General features: G+C 47.4%; 1 protein-coding gene across 2 annotated transcripts in view; it reads left to right on the top strand.

The window, feature by feature from the left end:
- Positions 1-414: 414 nt before the first annotated feature.
- LOC142571783 (neuroligin-4, Y-linked-like) overlaps positions 415-21,783 on the top strand; it is a 95,510-nt gene continuing 74,141 nt past the window's right edge. For both annotated transcript variants that reach the window (XM_075680391.1, XM_075680393.1), the window contains exon 1: positions 415-1,220. In XM_075680391.1, the coding sequence (XP_075536506.1) occupies positions 722-1,220 (499 nt within the window). In that variant the 5' untranslated portion in view covers positions 415-721. The remainder of the gene's footprint in view (positions 1,221-21,783) is intronic.

The following is a 21,783-nucleotide window of genomic DNA, read 5'->3' on the forward strand; positions in this document are numbered from 1 at the left end:
CCGTTATCTTAATTTAGTATTTGCCTCAGCCTTATGAATGCGACGGTCGGCAAGTTGTTCAGGTTGAACAGAAAAGCAAAAAGAACAGCCTGAGGTCATAGATGTAATAAGTTAAGCTCTTGATAGAGAAGTGATCTCGAGATCGGTCTCGGTCTACGCCTGGGGACGCTGAAGGATATACTGGCGAGGATATAGCGCGGCAAAGCCGGCGGCGCGTTTGCTGCATCCCCGGCGCACCTGGTTATCTCCCGTCCTCCTTTCACCCTTCCGCTCGCCTCGTCCATCTCGGCCCCGACAGCGTCGAGGATTCCGCTTTCCTCAGTGAAGACGTCTCCTCCCAGCATGCAGCGCCGTCATCCCCTCCCCTTCTCTGCGCCCTCCCTACCCTCCCGTGTTGTGAAAACACCGGCAGCAGCAGCAGCAGGGGCGAACGAGCCGCGGCTCGGAGGGGCGACCGTGGGTGTGCGCGCCGGCGGCGACGACCGAGACCGCTCGATGGACCGCGCAGGCGCGCTGCTACCTACCGAAAAAAAAAAAAGCGGGTCGGGCGCCTCCTGGCGCCGGCTGGTAGCAGCAGCAGCGACGACCGCGGAGGCTGCAAGCAGCAGCATCAAGCGGCCATGGTTCCCAGGCTGCGGCGATCGTGGTCGTCGACGACGACGGCGACAACCGTGATGGCGGGCGGCAGCATCGCAAGCTTGGTCTTCGTGTTTCGCGCGCGATGAAGACGGCGGCGACGACGGGTGGCTGGCGGCCGGCCGCCTTGTGTGTGCTCCTGCTCGCGCTGGCCGCCGGGGCCGAGTTCACGCGCCTCAGCTCGCGCACGGTGACCACCAAGTACGGCGCGCTCAAGGGCTACATCGAGACGCCCGTGCCGCCCGCGCCGCCCGGGGCGCAGCAGCAGGGCCAGCAGTCCTCCCGCCAGCAGCAGCACCAGCAACTGCAGCCCGTCGAGGTGTTCCTGGGCGTGCCGTACGCGGCACCTCCGACGGGGGCCATGCGCTTCATGCCCCCGGTGTCGCCGGCCCACTGGAGCGGCGTGCGCATGGCCGACCGCCTGGCGCCCGTGTGCCCGCAGCGGCTGCCCGACATCGGCTCCGAGAGCGAGGCCGTCAAGCGCATGCCCCTGGGCAGGCTCGAGTACCTGCGCCGCCTGCTGCCGCACCTGCAGCGGCACAGCGAGGACTGCCTCTACCTCAACATCTACACGCCGGCCATCGGTCAGTTTTGTAGTGTGTCTTGCGCCCGCATGCTGCTGTACGTAGATGCCAGCCGTCCCTTTTCTTCCTGGCTTTCCTCTCGCGGTTGCGCGCCACCGACCCGCGCGCGCGCGCTCCGTTGAGGTGACGGGCAGATGGATCTCCCACTCCGCGCACCCGCAGAGAAACGGGGTCGCATGAAAAGAGACGCTGGCTCGCGGCGCGTAGCACTAGCTAGGTCGGTCGGCTTGTTTCGGCTTCGCTTCTTTTATCAGTGCCTAGGAACGTGAAGTACGAGTGCTTATGTGTGCTCAAGCGTTCAGCTAAGCAGCTGAATTACGTAGCTCTCGTAAAACTGTAATAGCAGTAGTAGAGTGATTATTGTTGGAAAATATGGGATTTGGGAAGGAAAAGGAGACAGGGTCAAATTGTCGCACGTTCAGCTTCACGGCAGTAGTTTGCGCGGCGACGCGAGCATGCGGCTGCTCGAGTATGAGACGGCAATGTACTCCTAATTCTGCTGGTATTTGTGAAAAAGAAAAAGGCATTTCGGAAGCGCTGTAATTACTGGCAAAAATCATGTTCTCCTTGTACGCTTTCGTCGGATAGATACTTCATTACTCTAGCGCGGGCATCACACTGCTGTCTTTTGACAAGGGATTGTTTTACTCAGTGTCACGGTCTGGGCCCTCCTGGTGTCGAACAATCCTTTGTTCAGAGCCTGCTGTTTGGCCCGTTCTGTACGGTTTTACATGAGTCCATTCCCGGGGGCGCACTTTTCACAAGTAATTTGTCCTCGGTCTTACTCTTCCACATGTGTGTATGTGCATGTGTGTGTGTGTGAGAGAGAGAAAGAGAGAGAGAGAGAGAGAGAGAGAGTTTCGCGCGCGCCTTCCAGCTGCCTTGTGGAAGCCAGCCGACCTCAGAACAAGTTTCACGAGTACAACTTTATAATTGACAATGTCCAGGACGTCTAACGCCTTTCGCTGAATTCGTGACCGACACGGTGAAGATATGTGATCTAACCACTTGATTGGCTGCTGAGATGGTGCACTGAGCGGAATGATATATCTACGCCAAATATCGGACGTACTAGGCTGTTAGAGGCCGTCTGGCGCAGCAGGCAGGCCAAGAGTGAACAATCACACTGCCCCTTAATAGCTCTGATCCCAGCTAGCCTTTGTCGTTGCAAACGATTGTGAATTCGTGCTTCTTGTCAGGCATGCATGCATTATTAGTACATAAGAGGTCGGCTTCATTCGAGGAACAACGTTTTTGGCATCAAACAATTTGCCCTTTAAAACTGCGGCGGCACTTGACACCGGCACACCTTATGATTGATCAGAGAGGCTGCCAAGGATGAAAACACATTGACACTGCTACCTTTTCAACAAGAAGGAATAAAGAGAAAGGGAGCGAAGGGAAAGTTGTGAGGTTGATTAGGATTCCCTTGCATTGGGAGATGGGAAAGCAGGCACCAGAGCGCGAGGCGTAAGAGAACGCACCAACAAGATCAAAAAGCCAAGGGAAGCAGACACTCCCGCGCGCTGATTGCGTTTCCGTAAGGCCTGGCACTTTTCTGGTTGACGTCGTTCAGAAATCGAGGAGACAAATCAATGCAAGAGCACCCCATCCCTCTTCTTTCTTATCGTCAGGAAAAAAATAAAAACAGAGCAAAACTGATGACTCCCTCCCGCATCTGCGATTGACGGAGGTATTGGAAGAGAGTACCCGGAGAATCACGCAGTAAGCGCTCATACTTTAAAGAAAAATATACCCGATTCCGCAGCGAGGAGTCGACAAGAGCGATATTTTGAAAGCTGTTACAGCAGCAAAGCACCTTAAACGGAATATAAATCAGAAAGAGTGGACGAGAGCGCGAGAGAAGAGGAACAGAAACTGCCTCGGAAAGCCCGCAGGCTTCGTCGACACTGGCTTTTTGCCATACACCCATTCTTCGCTGTTACGGCGTTGCGAGATTTTCTTGCAGGCTGGCGTATACCATCTCGACTCCGTGGAGTCGTTTCGCGTATCGACTAGCCTCCGCCAGTCTAACTGCGCTCAAAGTCGGGCGCTGGTAAACCGCGATTGCTCTGCCGAGGACAATGCGAGAAAAGAGCTGAACAAACAAGGCGTGGGGGGCGTTGCGCAGAAAGAGGAGGGGGCGGGGGAGTCTTTTTTGTTCTGCCGCCGGCCCCGACCAGGTTCAGGCCGTGCGCGGCACGGAATCCGTATAAGCGCCGCCGAAGCTTCGTTCGAACGCTGCCTTTCCGCGCCTCATTTGCATGAGCCGCGCAAGTCGCTCGTCCTCCCGGCGCTGATTAAAAAGAAATACGCTCCGAAGGGGGGGAGGGGGGGGGCGAGCGCTGAAGTGTGTTCGAAATAGAAGCCACTGCTAATCGAATGCAGGGCAATACGCGACGCGAGTGGGACTCGTATAATTGTCGACGGGTCCTTCCTGTTCCCGCTGCTTTTATTTATCGAACGATCGATGGGTGCCGAGATGAGGGCGCCCATTCTTCGGATTGAAACGGGTGCTCCCCTTACTCGTTTCCTGTCTGCGGTGCGCTTGGGCGTTTTGTTTGCGCCGCGAAAAAGTGTTTCGCATGCTCAGTAAATTACACCGTCGTAAACGGAGACAGCGTTAAGACACAGTGTAAGAGGCGGTATTCATTCTTCAACGGCCAACTTAGTAGCTGTTGTAAGCGCTAAAGCCATTCGGGCTCTTTGTATACTGTCCGCTTTGCGCAAGTTCCACGTTAACCGTTTAGAGAACGAGCATGAGATTCACGTTAGAGACCTATAGCGCGTGACATAAAACACCGCAACCATTTCTTTGAAGGGTAACTCGAAGATAAATGGATGTCGCACTTCTCCACCAATAGATTGCACTTTTATGACTGTACATAAGGAAAGTGATATCTCTTGTCGTAATACTATTTGGGGCTTGCCTAACTTGTATAAACCGTTCTTATGAGGAGCGGTCTACAAGGTGATGCATATGCCGCGCGTAGGTTCACTTTTGCCTAAAGGGTATTAGGTCGTACTGCACGCGTTACAGCAACTGTTGCTGGGTCATGTTATGTGACATCCGTAACACATGTGGCGCTGCAATGGCATGAGTGATTAGGGCAACTGGTCATCTCGGATGTCTGGAACTGCATGCAAGTGTTCCAGTATCCCGCCTTAAACCGGACCTCGTCTCACTCTCATTCGTGCGCTTTTGAATGAAATCGCATTTACCTGGTGTGTGTCTAAAGAATGTAAAAGCGAAGGGGAAGCAGACAATGACGCAGAGGGATTAACGAACATGTGAAAAGAAACCGATGACGGTGACCTGCTAGAGTGTAAAATACTAAAGACAGAAATGTAGTCGCAATATCCACCTCGAAGCGTAGCCGACACACAGGCAATGTGATGATAAAAATGGCAATGGCAGGAGTGTCGGACGGACGGACGGACGGACGGACGGACGGACGGACGGACGGACAGACGGACGGACGGAGGGATAGATTTATAGATAAGCTTTGCCTCAATTTATGCATGCATGCTGCAGGCACGCATATTCCGCACTAGTCAATGCGCGTGAGAGAGATATGCTGGAAAGATGACTTGGATGCGAAGGCACTGCCTACTCCGATACTAAGCTAAAATGCATATTATAGAAGGTAGAAATGTGGATCCGATATTGACGCAATGTAAAACAATCCTCTTAATTAAAGATTCAACGTTCATGACTGTGTTTGGTGCTACTGCGCTGCTTTAGCTCATCCTTTCTCATGCAGGTATGCTCAGCGGCCGTTCCTATTTAATTATTAGTTAGTTAACTAATTACGTACTTTAGAGTGCTTGCGTGGAACAAATGTGACTGTAAGCAATTGAGAGACGCTTGGGTCCTGCATTGAACGTTCACCCTTAAGAGGAAGCTTTAGATCGGGTGCCCCTATCTAAATACATGTAAAAGGAGAATTCGTTTTTCTCGACAACCACTGCACCAAATTTGACGAGGTCTGTTGCATTTAAAAGAAGAACTTAAAATCTAGTGACTGTTGGTTTCTAATTTTTGAGTTAGGTTGTTAATATTTTATTAAAAATTGGCAAAAATAGAAAATTTTCAAATAACGGAACTATCAAGTTTACAACTCTGTAACTCAACAACAAAACATGATAATTTAATTCTGTGAATTGCATCTAATAGTACATCTAAAGCGGACATAATTGGTATGCTACACATGAATATAAAAAAAGATTAGTAATAGGAAAATACAACTTTTGCAGAACCTCCGTAAACTACGTAACAAATTCACGTAAGATGTGAAATGACATATGAAATTTGTCCGCTTTGAATGATCTAACGGATGCCGTTTACAGAACCGCGATATCTGTTCTTGATGCAGAGCTATTAGGTTGTAAACTTCGTGCTTCTATTTTTTTCAAGCTTCTGAATTTTTGAAAATCTTTTTAAAAACTTCCAAGCCCTAAATCGAAATTCCGCTTCCAACAGTCACTAGAATTTAGCTTTCTCTCTCAAATTCAACAAATTTCATTAAAATTGGTCCAGGGGTTATCTCAGAAAAACGTTTTTGCCTTTTTACATGTATTTGAATAGGCCGCGTCGGAGTTCGGCCCGAGCTAAAGCTTCCTCTTAAACCTGCGATGACGATGATGAGGACGTGCACACACGAATTTTGAAGAATGTAGATGCACGGCAGAGTCACACTAGCAATTGAAATTTTGCTGAGAAACAACAACAACAACAACAACAACAACAACAACAACAACAACAACAACAACAACAACAACAACAACAACAACAACAACAACAACAACAACAACAACAACAACAACAACAACATTAAGGCACAAATAAAAGACGAATTCGCAAGAATCACGCTCGATGAGGCGTCCAACAGAAAAAGAAAACATAGGCTGGAAACCACATCATAGTCGAACGGTCACACAATGAAGGAAGGTAGGCCACACCGTATATTTATCACAGAAAAAAAAAAGGTCATTAACTGTCATTTGCTTGTCCATTTGCACCGGCAGCGCGGTAATTTTTGGACTTCGCCTCAATGCGTGCGATCGGGCATTTTTCGTGCGACAAAATAGCTCTGCTGTACGCGTATATTCATTCTTCTGCGATGTATTCCCTTGCACCAGGAATAACCGCGGTCAGCATCGATACCACCATTTTTTTTTCCTATTATGACCAAGCGTACGTGTTCGCACAGCTTCGCATATGTGCGAACTTGTTTTAACTCGTGATTGTTTGGTGCTGGCGTGACGCCTGGCGTTGAGTAACGCGGTTAGCCCATTAGGCCAACCGCTGATACACCGCGAGACGAAACTTCAACCGGAGGTGCACCCTGGGTGGTCCTGTATATATCTTGCCTTTCGCGACGTCTCTCCGGAATTCGGATGCGTCGATCGCATGCGCGCACTTGCGGCTTCGAAATACAACGCGCTTCCCAGCGGTGATGTTCCTTTCACATCGCTTGCGTTTTGCATTTGTGACGCGTGTCACGGAAACTCCGGCGCCATCGCGAGCATGTCCCGGAAAGAGAGGAGGCGCCGAGGAAGTGAATTCTAACCCCCCCCCCCTCCCGCTTCTTCCCTCGCTTCCACGTCGCGTCCTACAGCGATCGAGGAAACTTCCGGCGGAAGAAGCGCGCGCGTAACTCCCCATACATCGCATCCCACTCCCGCGTGGAATTCGCGAGAGTTCAGAGCCGTGTCGGTCCGTGCCGAGGCCCATACCTACGCACGCAGCCCCTCCCCCCGCCGCCCCCTCTCCCGCTCGCCTGCCGCCCTCGGATCAATTTTGAGCCACCGATAAAGCTCGTCCGTCGAGGTGAACGGGAATGACCTACTTTAAATGGACAGGGAAAATTAGTTCGGCCTTTGCGCCTTCTCGGCAGCGCTTCTAGCTACGGTCACGCGTTGGTTTTGTTTCGCGGGTCGAGGGCACTGAAAAGTAGGATATAGCGCTCACCGCATGCCGCACGCGAGTAATCAACAAGAAGAAGAACAGCTGCAAGCCACACTGGTGTCATACGTCACTGTATAGTCGATAAGAAGCGGTGTTGAGGTAAGAGCCACAGAGCTAAATTTCTGGCTCGGCGCAACGGCGCACATTGGGCCTTGGTTGCAGTGGAAAAAGAACACAAGGTGAATATATGACATAATCGAGTGTTCTAAGCCCTGCGAAAGGCCATCATATGGTTTTTATATCGTTGTGAGTTGTATTTAGATGCTACTTTGCTACTACGTCACTGCTACGTGACAATATTCACTGACATATGTTTCATCATCGGCGTTTTCTTTCTTTCTTTCTTTTACTAAGCAGTGAACGTCAGTGGTCTAAGCACCCCGAAGTATTGGAAACTGCTTATCTCTAAAACGTCCCAAGGCATTGATCAATGCGCCGCGCTTTACCACATGGTGTGCTATTGGGAAAGCACGCCAGACTTCGCACCCATAACGCACCCACCACATGGCAATGGGGGGCAGCGCCGTCCAGCTCCGACTTGACGGACCTGCTCAACCTGGTCAACCGAGCGAGACTGGCAGCTAAGGCCGCTGGAATCCCGGACTGAGGGGACCACCCACTGCACAGCGCAGGAGCTACCTACGCTCATGCGCTGTTTTGCATAAAGTTTATTCTCTCTCTCTCTCTCGAAGTATTGAAACCACGTCTGCGGATCACGGGTCTTCGCACATTTTACTGTAACATGATTCAAAGAGGAGGAATTAGTTTTCCTGAAATAGTGGTGAATATAATGCCTGTTTTTCGCCTGCTCATTATCAGTGGCGGCAGACATCAATAGGCGCATGATAATCATTGATTAGCTGACCAGTTTACGAAGATTCACTTTTCAATTAATTGCTTGGAAAGTGCGATTAAATTGCGCATTTGAAGCAGGTCATGGCTGAAGGCAAGTCTACTTAATTGAACTCCTGAGATTATACTTATGAGGCATTCTTCGCCAAATGTGCGGAGATGTATTTGTTTGGTATTCCCCTGTTTCTTACTTCTTTTCCTTTTTTTCCCCTCCACAACGCCTGCCTTCTTTGCGTGCTGAGGAACAAAAACTATACGAGACACCAAGGTATTTCGTGGGGTATTTTGGTGGCGAAAATCTCCAGACTGCTGCTACAAGTTTCAAATCTCCCAGTAACCGGACACGCCTCAAGCACTGTTTGGTGCAGTATCACGCGCTGCGTGACTCAGAAGCTGCATGCGGGCTTGCGTACTGCTACGCCTCGCTACAAGCGTCGTCTTGTTCATTCGCACCACGCTGCGCTTATGAATTAATGACGACACACTGAACGCACGCGTAGATTTTTATTTTTGTTTTTTAAGCTTTCCCGAAAGGAGTTTCTCGGGCGCAGCAATCGCCCGTCATAGGTAGCGGTAGCGTCATAGGTAGCTTTAAGGAAGAGAGAGAATATTAAGGAGACGTATACAAGAATGCTAGAATGAAAAAAAAGTACGTATAGCATACCTGATTATTTCAAGCAGGCTATAGGTGACTATTTGTCACCGCCCATTTTCAGAGGAGATGCCAATAAATCACTACCATCCTCATCATGTGGGGAAGTCTTGCTATGCTATATGCATGCCTGCAACCAACACTCCTCCTCCCTTTCCAATTCCGCAATATCAGCATCTTCTTTAAAGCAATTAACCGGAAGTGCACATGTCAGTTAGGAATTATCATCACTTAATTGATTAGAACACACCTACTCACGTTCGCCGCCTTTAATGACGCCCTTCTTCGCCTCTTCAAGGAAAACAAAAGGGCATCAAAGCGCCGCTTCGAAGATAACTGGACCTTCGCTGAAACAGGCGGTCTATTGCGCTTCATGGCGCGTTAGTCGAGAGCCTTCCGCTCGTTAAGGCAGTATTACTAGAAAACGAATAGCGTTTAATGAAATAGGTGAGCGAAGGCCAGCAACACACCCCTGGACATCCCCGTCCCCCGAGGCGTTCGATTACATTTGTGCCGCTATTCTCGAGTCGATAATTCTGTCTCGTTTTGTCTTCTATACCACACACGTATATGTGCTTCGCTCCCCCACCCCTCTCTTTCTCTCTCTCTCTCTCTCGCTCGCTCGCTCTCTTATTTTTTTTTTCCGCAACAAGCGCCCTGAATTCGCTCATGTACGCTTCTCTTGGTACTCGATTGGTGCTAAAACGATTAATTGCGTAGAGTCACGACAGCGCCCCATTGCGGCATTCGTACGCCATTATAGAAACGTGAAGAATGATCGCGAGACGTCAGCAGCTGTGGACGCTTGTTCGGTACCTGCAGTCTTGAATGCACGCTAGTTTGCGAGAAGAAACACAACAACGGCGCTTTCTAGCACACGGCGCTTTTTTTTTTGTGTGTGTCGTACCGCCATGCACCCTTTCCTCACTTCCTCCCTCGCTTGCTTTCTACTTTATTTGTGTCCTCGCTTCCCCTCTTCCTTGCTTTCTTATACGTTCCCTTCTTCCTTCACTCTTCCACAAGCCGCAACTACATTGTTCCTAATGATGCGACTTCTGTACTGCTTCCAGTAGCTGTTGTTCGGCGCGCTGCTTCGGCCGGTTTGAGAGCTTAAGCGCGCGAGAACATAATATGCCGGAAAACACGTTAGAAAAAAGCAAGACCACCATCCCACAAAAGCTGTGCTTCTAAATGGTGCCAAGATTTCCTGCCTCGGACCCCATTTAATGCCTCGCGCAAGGCGGACATCTGAATTATTCCGCGTAAGGGCCGTAAGCGCCAGGTGTTCCCTGGTGGCGATTCCTGCCAAGGATTGGCCTGGACCAGTGCTGCTTAGCTTCGGCGGTGTGAGGAGAACCAGCGCACTCAGGCGTGACGACGGCTGAATGCAGATTGCCCGTACGGATGCGATCTTTCTTCGTCATCATCATCATCAGCCTGGCTACGCCCACTGCAGGGCAAATGCCTCTCCCATACTTCTCCCACTACCCCGGTCATGTGCTAATTGCGGCCATGTTGTCCCTGCAAACTTCTTAATCTCATCCGTCCACCTAACTTTCTGCCGCCTCCTGATACGCTTCCCTTCTCTTGGAATCCAGTCCGTAACCCTTAATGACCATCGGTTATCTTCCCTCCTCATTAAATGCCCTGCCCATGCCACCCCATTTCTTTTTCTTGATTTCAACTAAGATGTTATTAACTCGCATTTGTTCCTTCACCCTATCTGCTCTCTTCTTATCCCCCACCCCCTTAACGTTACACACATCATTCTTCTTTCCATAGGTCGTTGTGTTGTCCTCAATTTAAGTATAACCCGATATTTAAGGGCCACTAAATCGGAATATTAGGTCACGCTGTGTAAGCAAAGTGCGCTCCTGAGAACTTGCAATGTGTACTTTGCGACTGCGACCGCTGCCTGTCATAGAGACAATCTCTGAAGGCCGCAGTAGACTTTCAGCGCGATCGAAGCTTGTAACTGCGGAACACTGTAGGCGCCTTGGAAAAGCAACCGACTGTGCGTTGCGCATTGCGAAAGCGCTGCTGGTATTTCCAAGTTACGCTGGCCTTAACGAAACTGTGTTAGCAGCTTTAGCGTCTACATGCGTATCTTTGGGTATATGTGCTGCCTGCGTGTGTCTGCGGGTGATTGCTGTGTATGTCATAATTATCACCCAGTACCTGGAGTAATATGCCAGGCGATAAGTTAGACTAGCGCCTCCGGCTTATCATCAAAGTCACCACTATTATCGCGGGGCGAGGCTTGGTAAGCCAGAACAGGCGCGAAAATGAAAGTTGGGTGACGACACCAACTTAAAGTTCTCGTAGCTGCTTTCCACGATGCCATTGATTTTGGCAGCGTCTACTTCTGCTTATACACTTAATTGTTAATCGTATAAAGAATAGCTGCATTGCATTCCAAGGAAACGAAAGACTCAACCCAGAAAATTTCAATAACTTTCGCTGCACGCACCCCCCCCCCCAAAAAAAAAAAAAAAAAAAGAGAAAGCACTCCGAAATTTGGAACATCGAATTGACGTATAAACGCGAAGGCTTTGGCGCGATCATCAAACCGTGTTTTGGCGCTGTTTTAAGTATGAGTGATCCGTACCAACTAGCTCGCACCCAAACCCTTTTGAGTCATCAAACCAAGAACTTCGCCCTCCGTAAGCGACGTTACGCGGATGCTTTATATCTATGAACGATTGCAGCATGCTGAAAATCTCAAGCACATAATAGCCGGCGAACTCAATGCAGAAGTTCTAAAGAAATTGCGGAGCTCCAGGGTGCGAGTTGCAGTACCAGTGATATACCTCGCACAACTCCAAAAAACCAGCTGTATGTGAATCGCGGTTTCTCTTTTCTTTTCCTTGTCTCAGCAGTGTGTAGAACAGAGGTTTCATGCATAAACTATTCTTTGTCACAAACGCCACTTAAAGACGCAACAATCTAACGACTATATAGATGACTATGCAAGGTTTTGCGACGCGTACGGAGGGTCAGCTTCCTGCCTTTAACGGGGCTCGCCCGTCACACTCTGCGCATGCGTCGCGAATCAGGCGAATTTAATAAACGGACACGTACAACACTCACTCCACGAGTATACCGCTCTTAATTACTCGGGAGGGGGGGGGGCACTAATTGTTTTTGACGAGTGCTGCGTAAATAGTACGCGAACGCAGCGCTGATTTCAACAGCCGTGATGCACCACTGTAGGCCCCACGGACACCGGTGGCATCGCAGTTGCTCCAACAGACACGTCAAAGAGCGTGACGGAGACCGATCGAGACAAAGGGTTCACAGGCAGATGGAAGCCTGAAGTGATCGATAATGGGCGAACAAGGGATGCGTCAGCACTGAGCAAACATTTGGACAAGAGAACTTGTCATCGAAGCAGACACGACCCATTGTCGAAACATTGGCTCGAGGCTGAAGCGTCCCTTGTTGGTCTGCTGTCGATCACAATATCTTCCATGTAATGTGCCGAAGACCTGCAGTAAATAAAGAACGAAGTGTTAGAACAGACATCGACGAGACGACTTCAGACACATTCGAGCGAGCCAAAAGCCCTCAATAGCTATCGCCTATATGAAACATAGAGAGAAAGCAAAAACAAAACAAAGCGATTTGGAAGAGAAAGAAACGTGGGGTGCAGCCCGAAGTAAAATGGGAGCAGAGAGATTACTGCTATAGGATTTGTGAAACGGGCCTCTCGCCCTGTTGCAGTTACGGTCTTCTAGATAAGGTTGGCCAGGGCGGCCTGAGAACCGGGTGAACAGCCAGAAAATAACTTTTTTTCCCCCTTTGTCATTATCTTTCTTGCTACTTGGGGGAACGCTGTAGGGCGATGATAGTTGGGTCGGAACGCCGAAAAGCTCCGAGCAATCTCCTTAGTTTGACCCGACAAGTTAAACTTCCGTCACGGATGTTTCCTTCCGGAAGAGAGAGCGAGAGGGAAAGAGACAAAAACACGCCGTAATCTAGGAAGAAGTTGTACTTTTCACGCGGACAATCCGGTTGCTGTATCTGAGAAGATCGTATCCCGTCCGCGCCCGGTTTAAACGAACCAGCTTCGACGTAGCTGCAGGCTTTGCCTTCTTAGGTTAACGGAGCAAAACACGGGGTATATAGTTTAACCGACCCGTTGCTTCCGTCCCGGCTGGCCTCAATGTCTTCTCATTAAGCAGCTAATAAGCGCGCATCTTGACTATGCAACGCCGTTGATCGATATTATAGACCTTCCTTAATCGCACCGTATATTTCCCGAACAGGTAAGTTTTTTTTATCCATGCCTATATGCGCGCTTTGCCGCCGTGGTGCAGCGCTGGTTCCCGAGACGAAGGCCGTCGTTCGGCATTAAAGCCGTACGTATACAGCACCGGCTCCTAACGTAGCGACGCGCGCACCTATTTATTCCTTTAATATACTGCTTACACTATGCATGTATTAACGCTGTCGTGCGACGTGCTCCAGCTTATCGAGGTGGGCACATATATCTCGTAAGCTTACTGTCTTTAGCCGTTAATTAGCACACGCGTCACGGAACAGAGAGCGTCGCTCACATCGCCGCAATGTTCCAAGTTTACGGTTTCAAGTAATTTTCACGAGAATGTAGCGCAAACTCCGGCCAATAAGTGGCGCTGTTGTTGGGTCAGTCATATTCGAGGCAGAACCAGGAAAATGGCCAAACCAAGAGTGGGAATATAGTGAGCTTCTAAGTGCAAATATGACAGAAGTATGGAAAGAGAAGCAACGTGGCTCGTTGGAACGGAAAGAAAGAAATCGAAAAGCTGGTGGGACTGGGAGAAACGAGAAGCGATCGCCGAACGACAGAAAGCATCACAAGAGCACAGACAGGCAAAAAAGCGCAGTTGCCGCGTGAGGAAGTAGCCAGGGAATGAGAAATGTACCGGGAGAAAGAATTTATGGTTCAAGTAAGTACTCGTTCAAGCAAAGGCGAAAGGTGAAAGAGAACGTTGGCTGCCAGACATACGTGAGAAAACAAGGCCGTACCTAGAATATTTTGCAACCACATAAACTTATTAGGCAGTAAGTCTGGAACAATGCAACATCATATCCTAGACGAATATGGCAACAAACTGGAAGGAGACGCGGTATTACATCGAGAAAGTAACAACCGAACCTTTTCAAGGCAATGACGAGGTTGTATTTGACTAAAAAAAGGCATGTGAAAGGGAACCAGATGGAAGAGGAGCTGGTTCTGACAGATTTCAACTGGAAGAACGCCGAAGAGAAAATTCCTAAGCGCGCACCCACAGGGCTAGACGAGGTTCCCCATAGGCTGATTAATGAACTAGGACCAAAAAGTAAGGAGGCTCTGTTGAAAGAAGTAGAAAAAAAAAAAACCTTAAAATATAGGCGAATGCCGGACAGTTAGCGATAAAGTAAAACGAATTTAATTTATAAAGGTAAGGGAAAAAAAATAGAATTCACTCATATAGACCGTTGACCATTACATCCGTAGTGTACATTTTAGCAATGCAGGCGATTAAATTAAAGCTGAAAGCATGGACAGAGAATAATTACATATTGGGGGAACTTCGGGATGGCTTCAGAATCGCTAGGCATCTGGATCATAACTTATTTGTCCTTACTCAGTGTATTGAAATATCCAGAGAAGAAAGCTGACCGCTATATGTGGCTTTTCTAGACGTTACCAAAGCCTATGACAACGTAAACCGCAACGTATTGTGGGATATTCTGGAAGGGAAAGGCATAGGCAACAACTGTATACAACTTTTGAGGTAGAATCACGTAAAACATACAGTCTGCGTTGAGTGGGAAAGGATGAGGAGCGAGGCACAAGTTGATGTCAACAAGGGACTGAGACGGGGGTGCCCTCTGTCTCCGCTGCTGTTTATGATGTACATACATGGTGAGGATGGAGAGGGCGCTAGAAGGAAGTAATATCGGGTTTAATCTCTCATACAACCAGGCGGGTACAGTAATAGAACAGCAGCTTCCAGGTTTGTTTTACAAGGGCGAGATTGTGTTGCTAGCTAACAAGCGAAGCGGTGTGCAACGTCTGACTAATAATATCTGTGGACAGGAAGGCGAGAATTTAGGTCTGAAATGTAGCGTTAAAAAATCAGGTGGTATGGTATTCAATGAAAACAGTAAACAGGCAGTGTCAATAAAGGGACAGGAAATACCTCGGTTAAAAGAATAGAAATACTTTGGTATATGGATAAACGAAGGCAATAGATATATAGAACCACAGGAAAAAACAATAACAGTAAAGGGGAAGAGAAATGCGGCCATAATGAAACACAGAACGATGTGGGGATACAATAAGTACGAGATGCTCTGGGGTATGTGGAAAGGCGTAATGGTTCCAGGACCTACATTTGGAAATGTGGTCGTTTGCTTGAAATCAGGGGTACAATCAATGACAAGCAAAGGTCAGTGGGACGCCTCGCATTGGGGCGCTCATGCGAAGACTACAAATGAAGTTGTGCAGGGTGATATGGGCTGGACAAATTTGAAGTTAGGGAAGCTCAGAGCAAAATTGATTATGAAGAACGACTGAGGAATATGGAAGAAAGTAAATGGGCTGGGAGAGTGTGCAGATATTTGTACAGGAAGAACACTGATCGCCAGTGGAGGAAAAGAACTGGGAAGCTTACCAGCAAGTATGCGACCGGTATAGTGGGCAACATGGCAACAAAGAACGTCAAGCGGAAAGTCAGAGAGCCTGATATTATCTCATGGGTGGCGGCAGTGGAAAAGAAACCTGCTATGAGTAACTACTTAAGAGGAAAAAACGAAATCTGGATAGAAACAATTTATGGTAACTCAAAGGGAAGCTCATTACTTTTCGAAGCGAGATCAGGATGCCTTAGAACACGCACTTACAAAGAGAGATGCAACAAGGAAGAAGAAGCATTTGCTTCCTGCGGTAAAGCTAGGGAAACGATGCAGCATGTCTTATTAGAATGTGAATATATCTGCCAGCGGTAGATTTAGGAATCACTGGCCTCCTTGAAGCCCTTGGGTTCAGTGAGAGCAGGGGGAAAGCAAACATGTCCGCAATAGGGATCTAAGAGGCGACTGGAAGATTAGTGAAAGAGAAGTAGGGAAACGACAAACAACGGAGGCGCACAAAAACAAATTTCCTAATAGGGGTTTAGAAAGCTTGGGAAAGGGAATTCTTCATGGTTTCCCTTTTTTGAAATAGGTAGGACATTAGGGAATATAATAATAATAATAATAATAATAATAATAATAATAATAATAATAATAATAATAATAATAATAATAATAATAATAATAATAATAATAATAATAATAATTCCTTATGGAAACGCATATACAATGGGCAGGAAAAGAAACGGGAAGGGAGCAGGCTGACAACTGCCACGGAGAGGGTCCCAGTGCCTGCGTACCCTTTAGGAAGGAGTGGATAGAAAAACAGCTTGAACTTGAAATTGAAGGAGAAGGGAACCAAAGAGGGGAAAGAAACAGCAAGATGACAGGCCGCAAAGACTGAAGTAACGGCATAGAATATTGTGTGCCAGTAGGAGCATAACATACAAACAAGAACAGCCAAAAGGAAGAAAGTGCAGGTCGCACTTATTACAAAGGAATGGAAAAAAAATATAAAAACAAAATTAGAAAAGGTTTTGTCCCCCGTAAAGGGACTAAACAAAGGGACAAAGGTGGCGTAAAGTAGGCAGCCTGTGCAGTGACTTCGACCAAAATGAGATCGAAGAACAGGAAAACATACGTCCAGTAAAATATGAAAAAATTGCACAAAATATTGCACTTCTTTTTTGTGTGTGTGTGTGTAAAACACCAATTGTGAACCGCTTGCAGGCACGCAGAGATACTGACGCGCGCATGCTAGCACTCGATAACGAGTGATTACTGTTCGAGAAAATGCGCTTCTTTTTTCTGTCACCGAAACTCGCGGTGTTGCATCTGAGCAGCTTTCATTCAGTCCAATACGGGTCGGAGAAACGACTCAGTAGCAATCGCAATATAACGAAACCGCGTTGTAAAAAAAAAAAAAAACAAAAGAAGCCGGTGGCACTCGCGGCCATGATCAGGTATAATTGCAATCTACAGACTTACGTTAACGTTTTATTTTCGTGCTTTCTCAGGCGTTATAATATAAGGCGGCGCTCAACGAACTTGCTTTACAAAGTTCAGTCTGCGTATGAGTTCAGTCTGTCTTTTCTTTTTCCTGAAGCCGCCGCAGCTCGCGTATTTATCGGATAATTCCACCGTGAAATTTCTCACGATGGCTGGTTCTCAAAAAAGAAAAGAAACTAATACCTTATTCTTTTGTGTCATAGATCTCTCTCGTTCCGTTTCTCGTCATTCCATTTTACTAAAGAGCCGAATGTTTCGCGAAAACGGCAGCAGTCCAAACTTTCGCAATATATTTTTGCTCTTTAGGGATATACGTGTGTAAGTTTCGCGGAGGCGTGTGCGCGTGTTTAATCTTTAATGACATCGCGCGCGCGCGAAAGCCGGTCGGCGCCTAGCGTTAGAACTGGGAGCCGCGAGACGCGCACAGTGCGCGGTCGACTGCACACACACACGTGCGGTATATATGCACCTGCGTGCCTGCAACCGTGTATACTGCACACGAAACCAGTGCTTCGTGCTGCGATTGCTCGTAGCAGCGGGACGGGACGAGGTTTTTCCACGATGAAAAACAATGGAGCGCTGGCGACTCATTTAGGCGGCGGTAACGGCGTGCCCCGCATATAGCATATACGCTTTCGCGCTCCTCGGCGGAGCACGTTCGGAGTGACACCGAAAAAGACCCGTCGCCGTGGCTTGGGGGCCATGCCGTTCAGCTGCTGGGCACTAGGTCGGGGGCTCGATTCCCGGCCGCGGCGGCCTTAGTTAGATAGGAAGCGAAATGAGATAGATAGATAGATAGATAGATAGATAGATAGATAGATAGATAGATAGATAGATAGATAGATAGATAGATAGATAGATAGATAGATAGATAGAGGAGCGTGCAATTAGTCTTAGGTGTGCGTTACAGAACTGAATTAATCCGGAATTCTCCACTAAGGCGTCTTTGACAGCCCCATTGTTCAATTTTGGAACGGTTAAACCCCGCGAATCGCAAAGGCCGGCGTTCTCGCGAGCTAAAGCCTTGGAAAGATGGAACAACGAAAGACATGGTGGCGGCGTCACGTTGAACTTGAACCGTACATCACGTGATGAGCCAAGCATGCAACTTAACCAGCTTTGAGAAGTTCTCTGACGCACCCCCCTTCCCCCCACCCCCCAAAATAAAAGAAAACAGAACGATCCGAAATTGCGACAAATGTTTTTTTTTTAATTTGTGACGTCACAATGAAGTATATAACCGACGCTGCGTATTGTGTATAAAATTTAGAACATTGAACATCTTTTTTTTTTTTAATTTGCACCACTAGTAGCCATCATTTTTTTTTTGACAAATTGATGCAAGTGCAGTCTTGAAGGAACGCTTCTCGAGTGTGAACTGAATTAGTGCTGTTGTTTATAATCTCTCCATAAGAACTTCGCAGGAATCGCGCAGGGTGGCTTACCACAGTATAGTAGTCTGTTGCGAGGATTTTCCAGCCGCACGTATATAGGCCGTAGTTGTAGTCGCTCACCCCGAATGATAAACGTCGCCATGCCACCGCGTCAGCGGTAGAAAACATGGCACTTGAATGAATGTCGAAGCAAAAACCACTTTCTTTGAATCGAATTGTTATGGGGGACAGCGCGTGGGAGGGTTCCAGAATAATTTTGCCCACCTGCGCTTCTGTAACATGCGCACAAAGCGCGGTACACTCGAGCGTTTTTTGCATTGCGCTTGCATAGGAATTCTGCCGCTGTGGCCGGTAGTCGAACTCGCGACCTCATGCGCAGCATGCACAACGCTATAGCCACTGATCCTCCGCGCCGGGTAATCAGCACTTAAAAAAATAATAATAGCCGGCTGCTGTACAACCAACTTCACGTAGTGATTCATTGTCTATAGCTGTCATTTCTTAGCATGTTCGGTTAAACTATACCCTTTCGAAAGCACTGTAGCCTTGAGGATTAGAAAAGGCGAATGCCAGTCATAAATCTTACCTATATAGTACTCTTATATAGTCTAGGTACTCATATCGCTGAATAATACTTCGCACTATAGCGATGTAGTGTGAAATTGTTTGATGGCCTGAAACGAGTGCCACTCATCGTCACGTCGCCACTCTCATTGTTAGATAGCATTCTTTAATTTTTTTTATTAGGGGATCTGCATTTCAATGGGACGATCGTGGCGAACAATTTTGAATGCGCGCTACTCCCATCAGCGCCTAAAGTTGCGCTGATGGGAGCGCCTGCAGTTTGTCGACGTCAGTTTCTGCAGTGTCGTAAGTTTACTAATTTGCCCCCAGGATCATTACACATAACTCTTCGATGCCTCCCTGGTCACTCGCGAAATGGGGACGTTCGTGGAAATTACGTCTTTCGCTCGACAGCTTGATTGAACTACTCGCGGGCGACGCAATTTTCGCGCACTTTGTTTACCCAACACAGGAAGCGGTGAATGGGTGAAAAACGATCGATACACTTTTTTTTTGTTTCTTTTCGCTCGGCCATATTGTTTCTTTGGTTGCCCTGCTGCTTCCCGTTGCGAAAACAAACTGCGGCTAGCGCCTGTTAGCATATATTTTTTATTTTTTTTTCATCGAGACTTGCGATAAAGCATAGCGTTTGGTATGTGTGATATATGTAGGCTGCAAGGCCTCTGTTGTGTATGAATTCGAGTAGCGTTTTCTGGTGTCTATTGTCGTGTGCACGTCGATTATAGGTATAGACGTGGCACTGTAAAATAGCGGAGGACGGCTAGCACACGTTAACTGTGCATGCATTCTTCGCAAATTCTTAGTTGTCAAGTCCACCAGCTGCGAATTGTGCTACCTCCTTACAAGGCCCGCTGTATGTATGTATGTATGTATGTATGTATGTATGTATGTATGTATGTATGTATGTATGTATGTATGTATGTATGTATGTATGTATGTATGTATGTATGTATGTATGTATGTATGTATGTATGCATGTATGTATGTATGTATGTATGTATGTATGTATGTATGTATGCATGTATGTATGTATGTATGTATGTATGTATGTATGTATGTATGTATGTATGTATGTATGCATGTATGTATGTATGTATGCATGTATGTATGCATGTATGCATGTATGCATGTATGTATGCATGTATGCATGTATGCATGTATGTATGCATGTATGTATGCATGTATGCATGTATGTATGCATGTATGTATGCATGTATGCATGTATGTATGCATGTATGCATGTATGTATGCATGTATGCATGCATGTATGTATGTATGTATGTATGTATGTATGTATGTATGCATGTATGCATGCATGTATGTATGTATGTATGTATGTATGTATGTATGTATGTATGTATGTATGTATGTATGTATGTATGTATGTATGTATGTATGTATGTATGTATGTATGTATGCATGTATGTATGTATGTATGTATGTGTACGTACGTACACACACACATACACACTCACAAGATTCCTGTAATTTGCAGGAATCGCACGCGTAAAAGGGGGGATGGGAGGGGGAAGCTCTATGGGCACGTGGCACCGGCACAATCAAATGTCAAAATACGAGTAAAAGACAGAAGTAGGGAAACACGACAGCTAGAAATGCACGTGCACACAAGAACGTGTGGCACGTTGTGGCGCACGTTGTCCGTTTTACCCGTCTACTGTGCTAACTCCTCGCGCGTTTCGTCGCCGCTCGTTATTATTTTACGCACACATTTGTCTCTATCACTTTTGGTCGGTATGGTGTCAAAATGTGCGCACGCGCATTTCTAGCTGTCATGTTTCCCTGCTTCTATATAATACATATATATAGCGTCTGGTTGGCTAGCCTACGATGAGCCAGGAGAGCAGGGTAATGGAAATATATGTGGAGAGACAGGTATAGGGAAGATGCGGTGAACAAACTCACTCGCGGTAGACCGTGCGTTCGCAAGAGCCGAAGAGCCGCCATTCGTCCTCACAAAAGTACAAGCGTGCCCTCATCGCATTGTGTGTGTGGCGGGAGAGTGAAGTCGGGGGTGTTCAAGCAGCGTCCGCAAGCCCAGTAGACGATCGTAGAGTCAATCGTGCCAACGCGCTTGAGAGTGACTGTCTTTGCAAGTCAAATCGATGACAGCGGCATAATAAAGGCGACCGACGTTCTTCTCTTCGCAGCCGCATAGTACATCGCGTGCGGCGACACTGTCAGTGGTTCGAGTTTGTGCTGAACAAGCTTTCATCTGTGTGTTGTCGTGCATAGGTTGCTGGGGAGAGATTTAGGTGTAGTAGATACGTCGCCTAGGTAACCTTCCTGTTCTAAAGTAAAATAAAAAGCTGATAGAAATAGCATATGACAAATAAGTTCTGCAGAATCACTTCTGAGGAGCCTGTTTCAGACAGGTTCAGGAAAGGAAAAAAAAATTGTCATCCACCCGAATGCAGCAAGAAGCGACAAAAGAAACCCACACGGGTTTCTTCAGAAAGATTCTTTTGTAGCTTCATACTACGTTCGGGCGGATGGCAACTTTCTCTTTCATTTAGAAACAGCATGGTCTTTATTTTCCAGGCTGCTGTCGTCTGTCTGTCTTCGTTTGCGCATTTGATAACGTAATGACATACAGATGACGCATATTTTGTCCATCATTGGGCTTGAGTCGTAATGCGCCCTCACAGTTTTGGCGAAACGACTGTGTACACGCAATTAAGACGCTGGTGCACTGTCAATGCGCGCAAGGATGAATATATGACCAGGCGCCCATTTGTCTCGCGGATCGACCGCCACACAGGCAGATGTGCGTAGAAAAGTTGGGAGAAAATGTTTGTGGATCGTTAAGTGACAACCTGCGCAAACGATGCCGATCGCTCGACAATAATGAAAGCGACATGTTTTTTTTTCTTTTCGTTTCTTTTTTGCATGACCCTGTCGTAGCTTCCATGACAAAGTCCATTTTGATGCTACATCAGGGTTTCCGCGACTTGGCTCTCCCACTGGTCGGCATGTTCT

The sequence above is a fragment of the Dermacentor variabilis genome, chromosome 2 (assembly GCF_050947875.1).
Source record: "Dermacentor variabilis isolate Ectoservices chromosome 2, ASM5094787v1, whole genome shotgun sequence".
NCBI classification, from domain to species: domain Eukaryota; kingdom Metazoa; phylum Arthropoda; class Arachnida; order Ixodida; family Ixodidae; genus Dermacentor; species Dermacentor variabilis.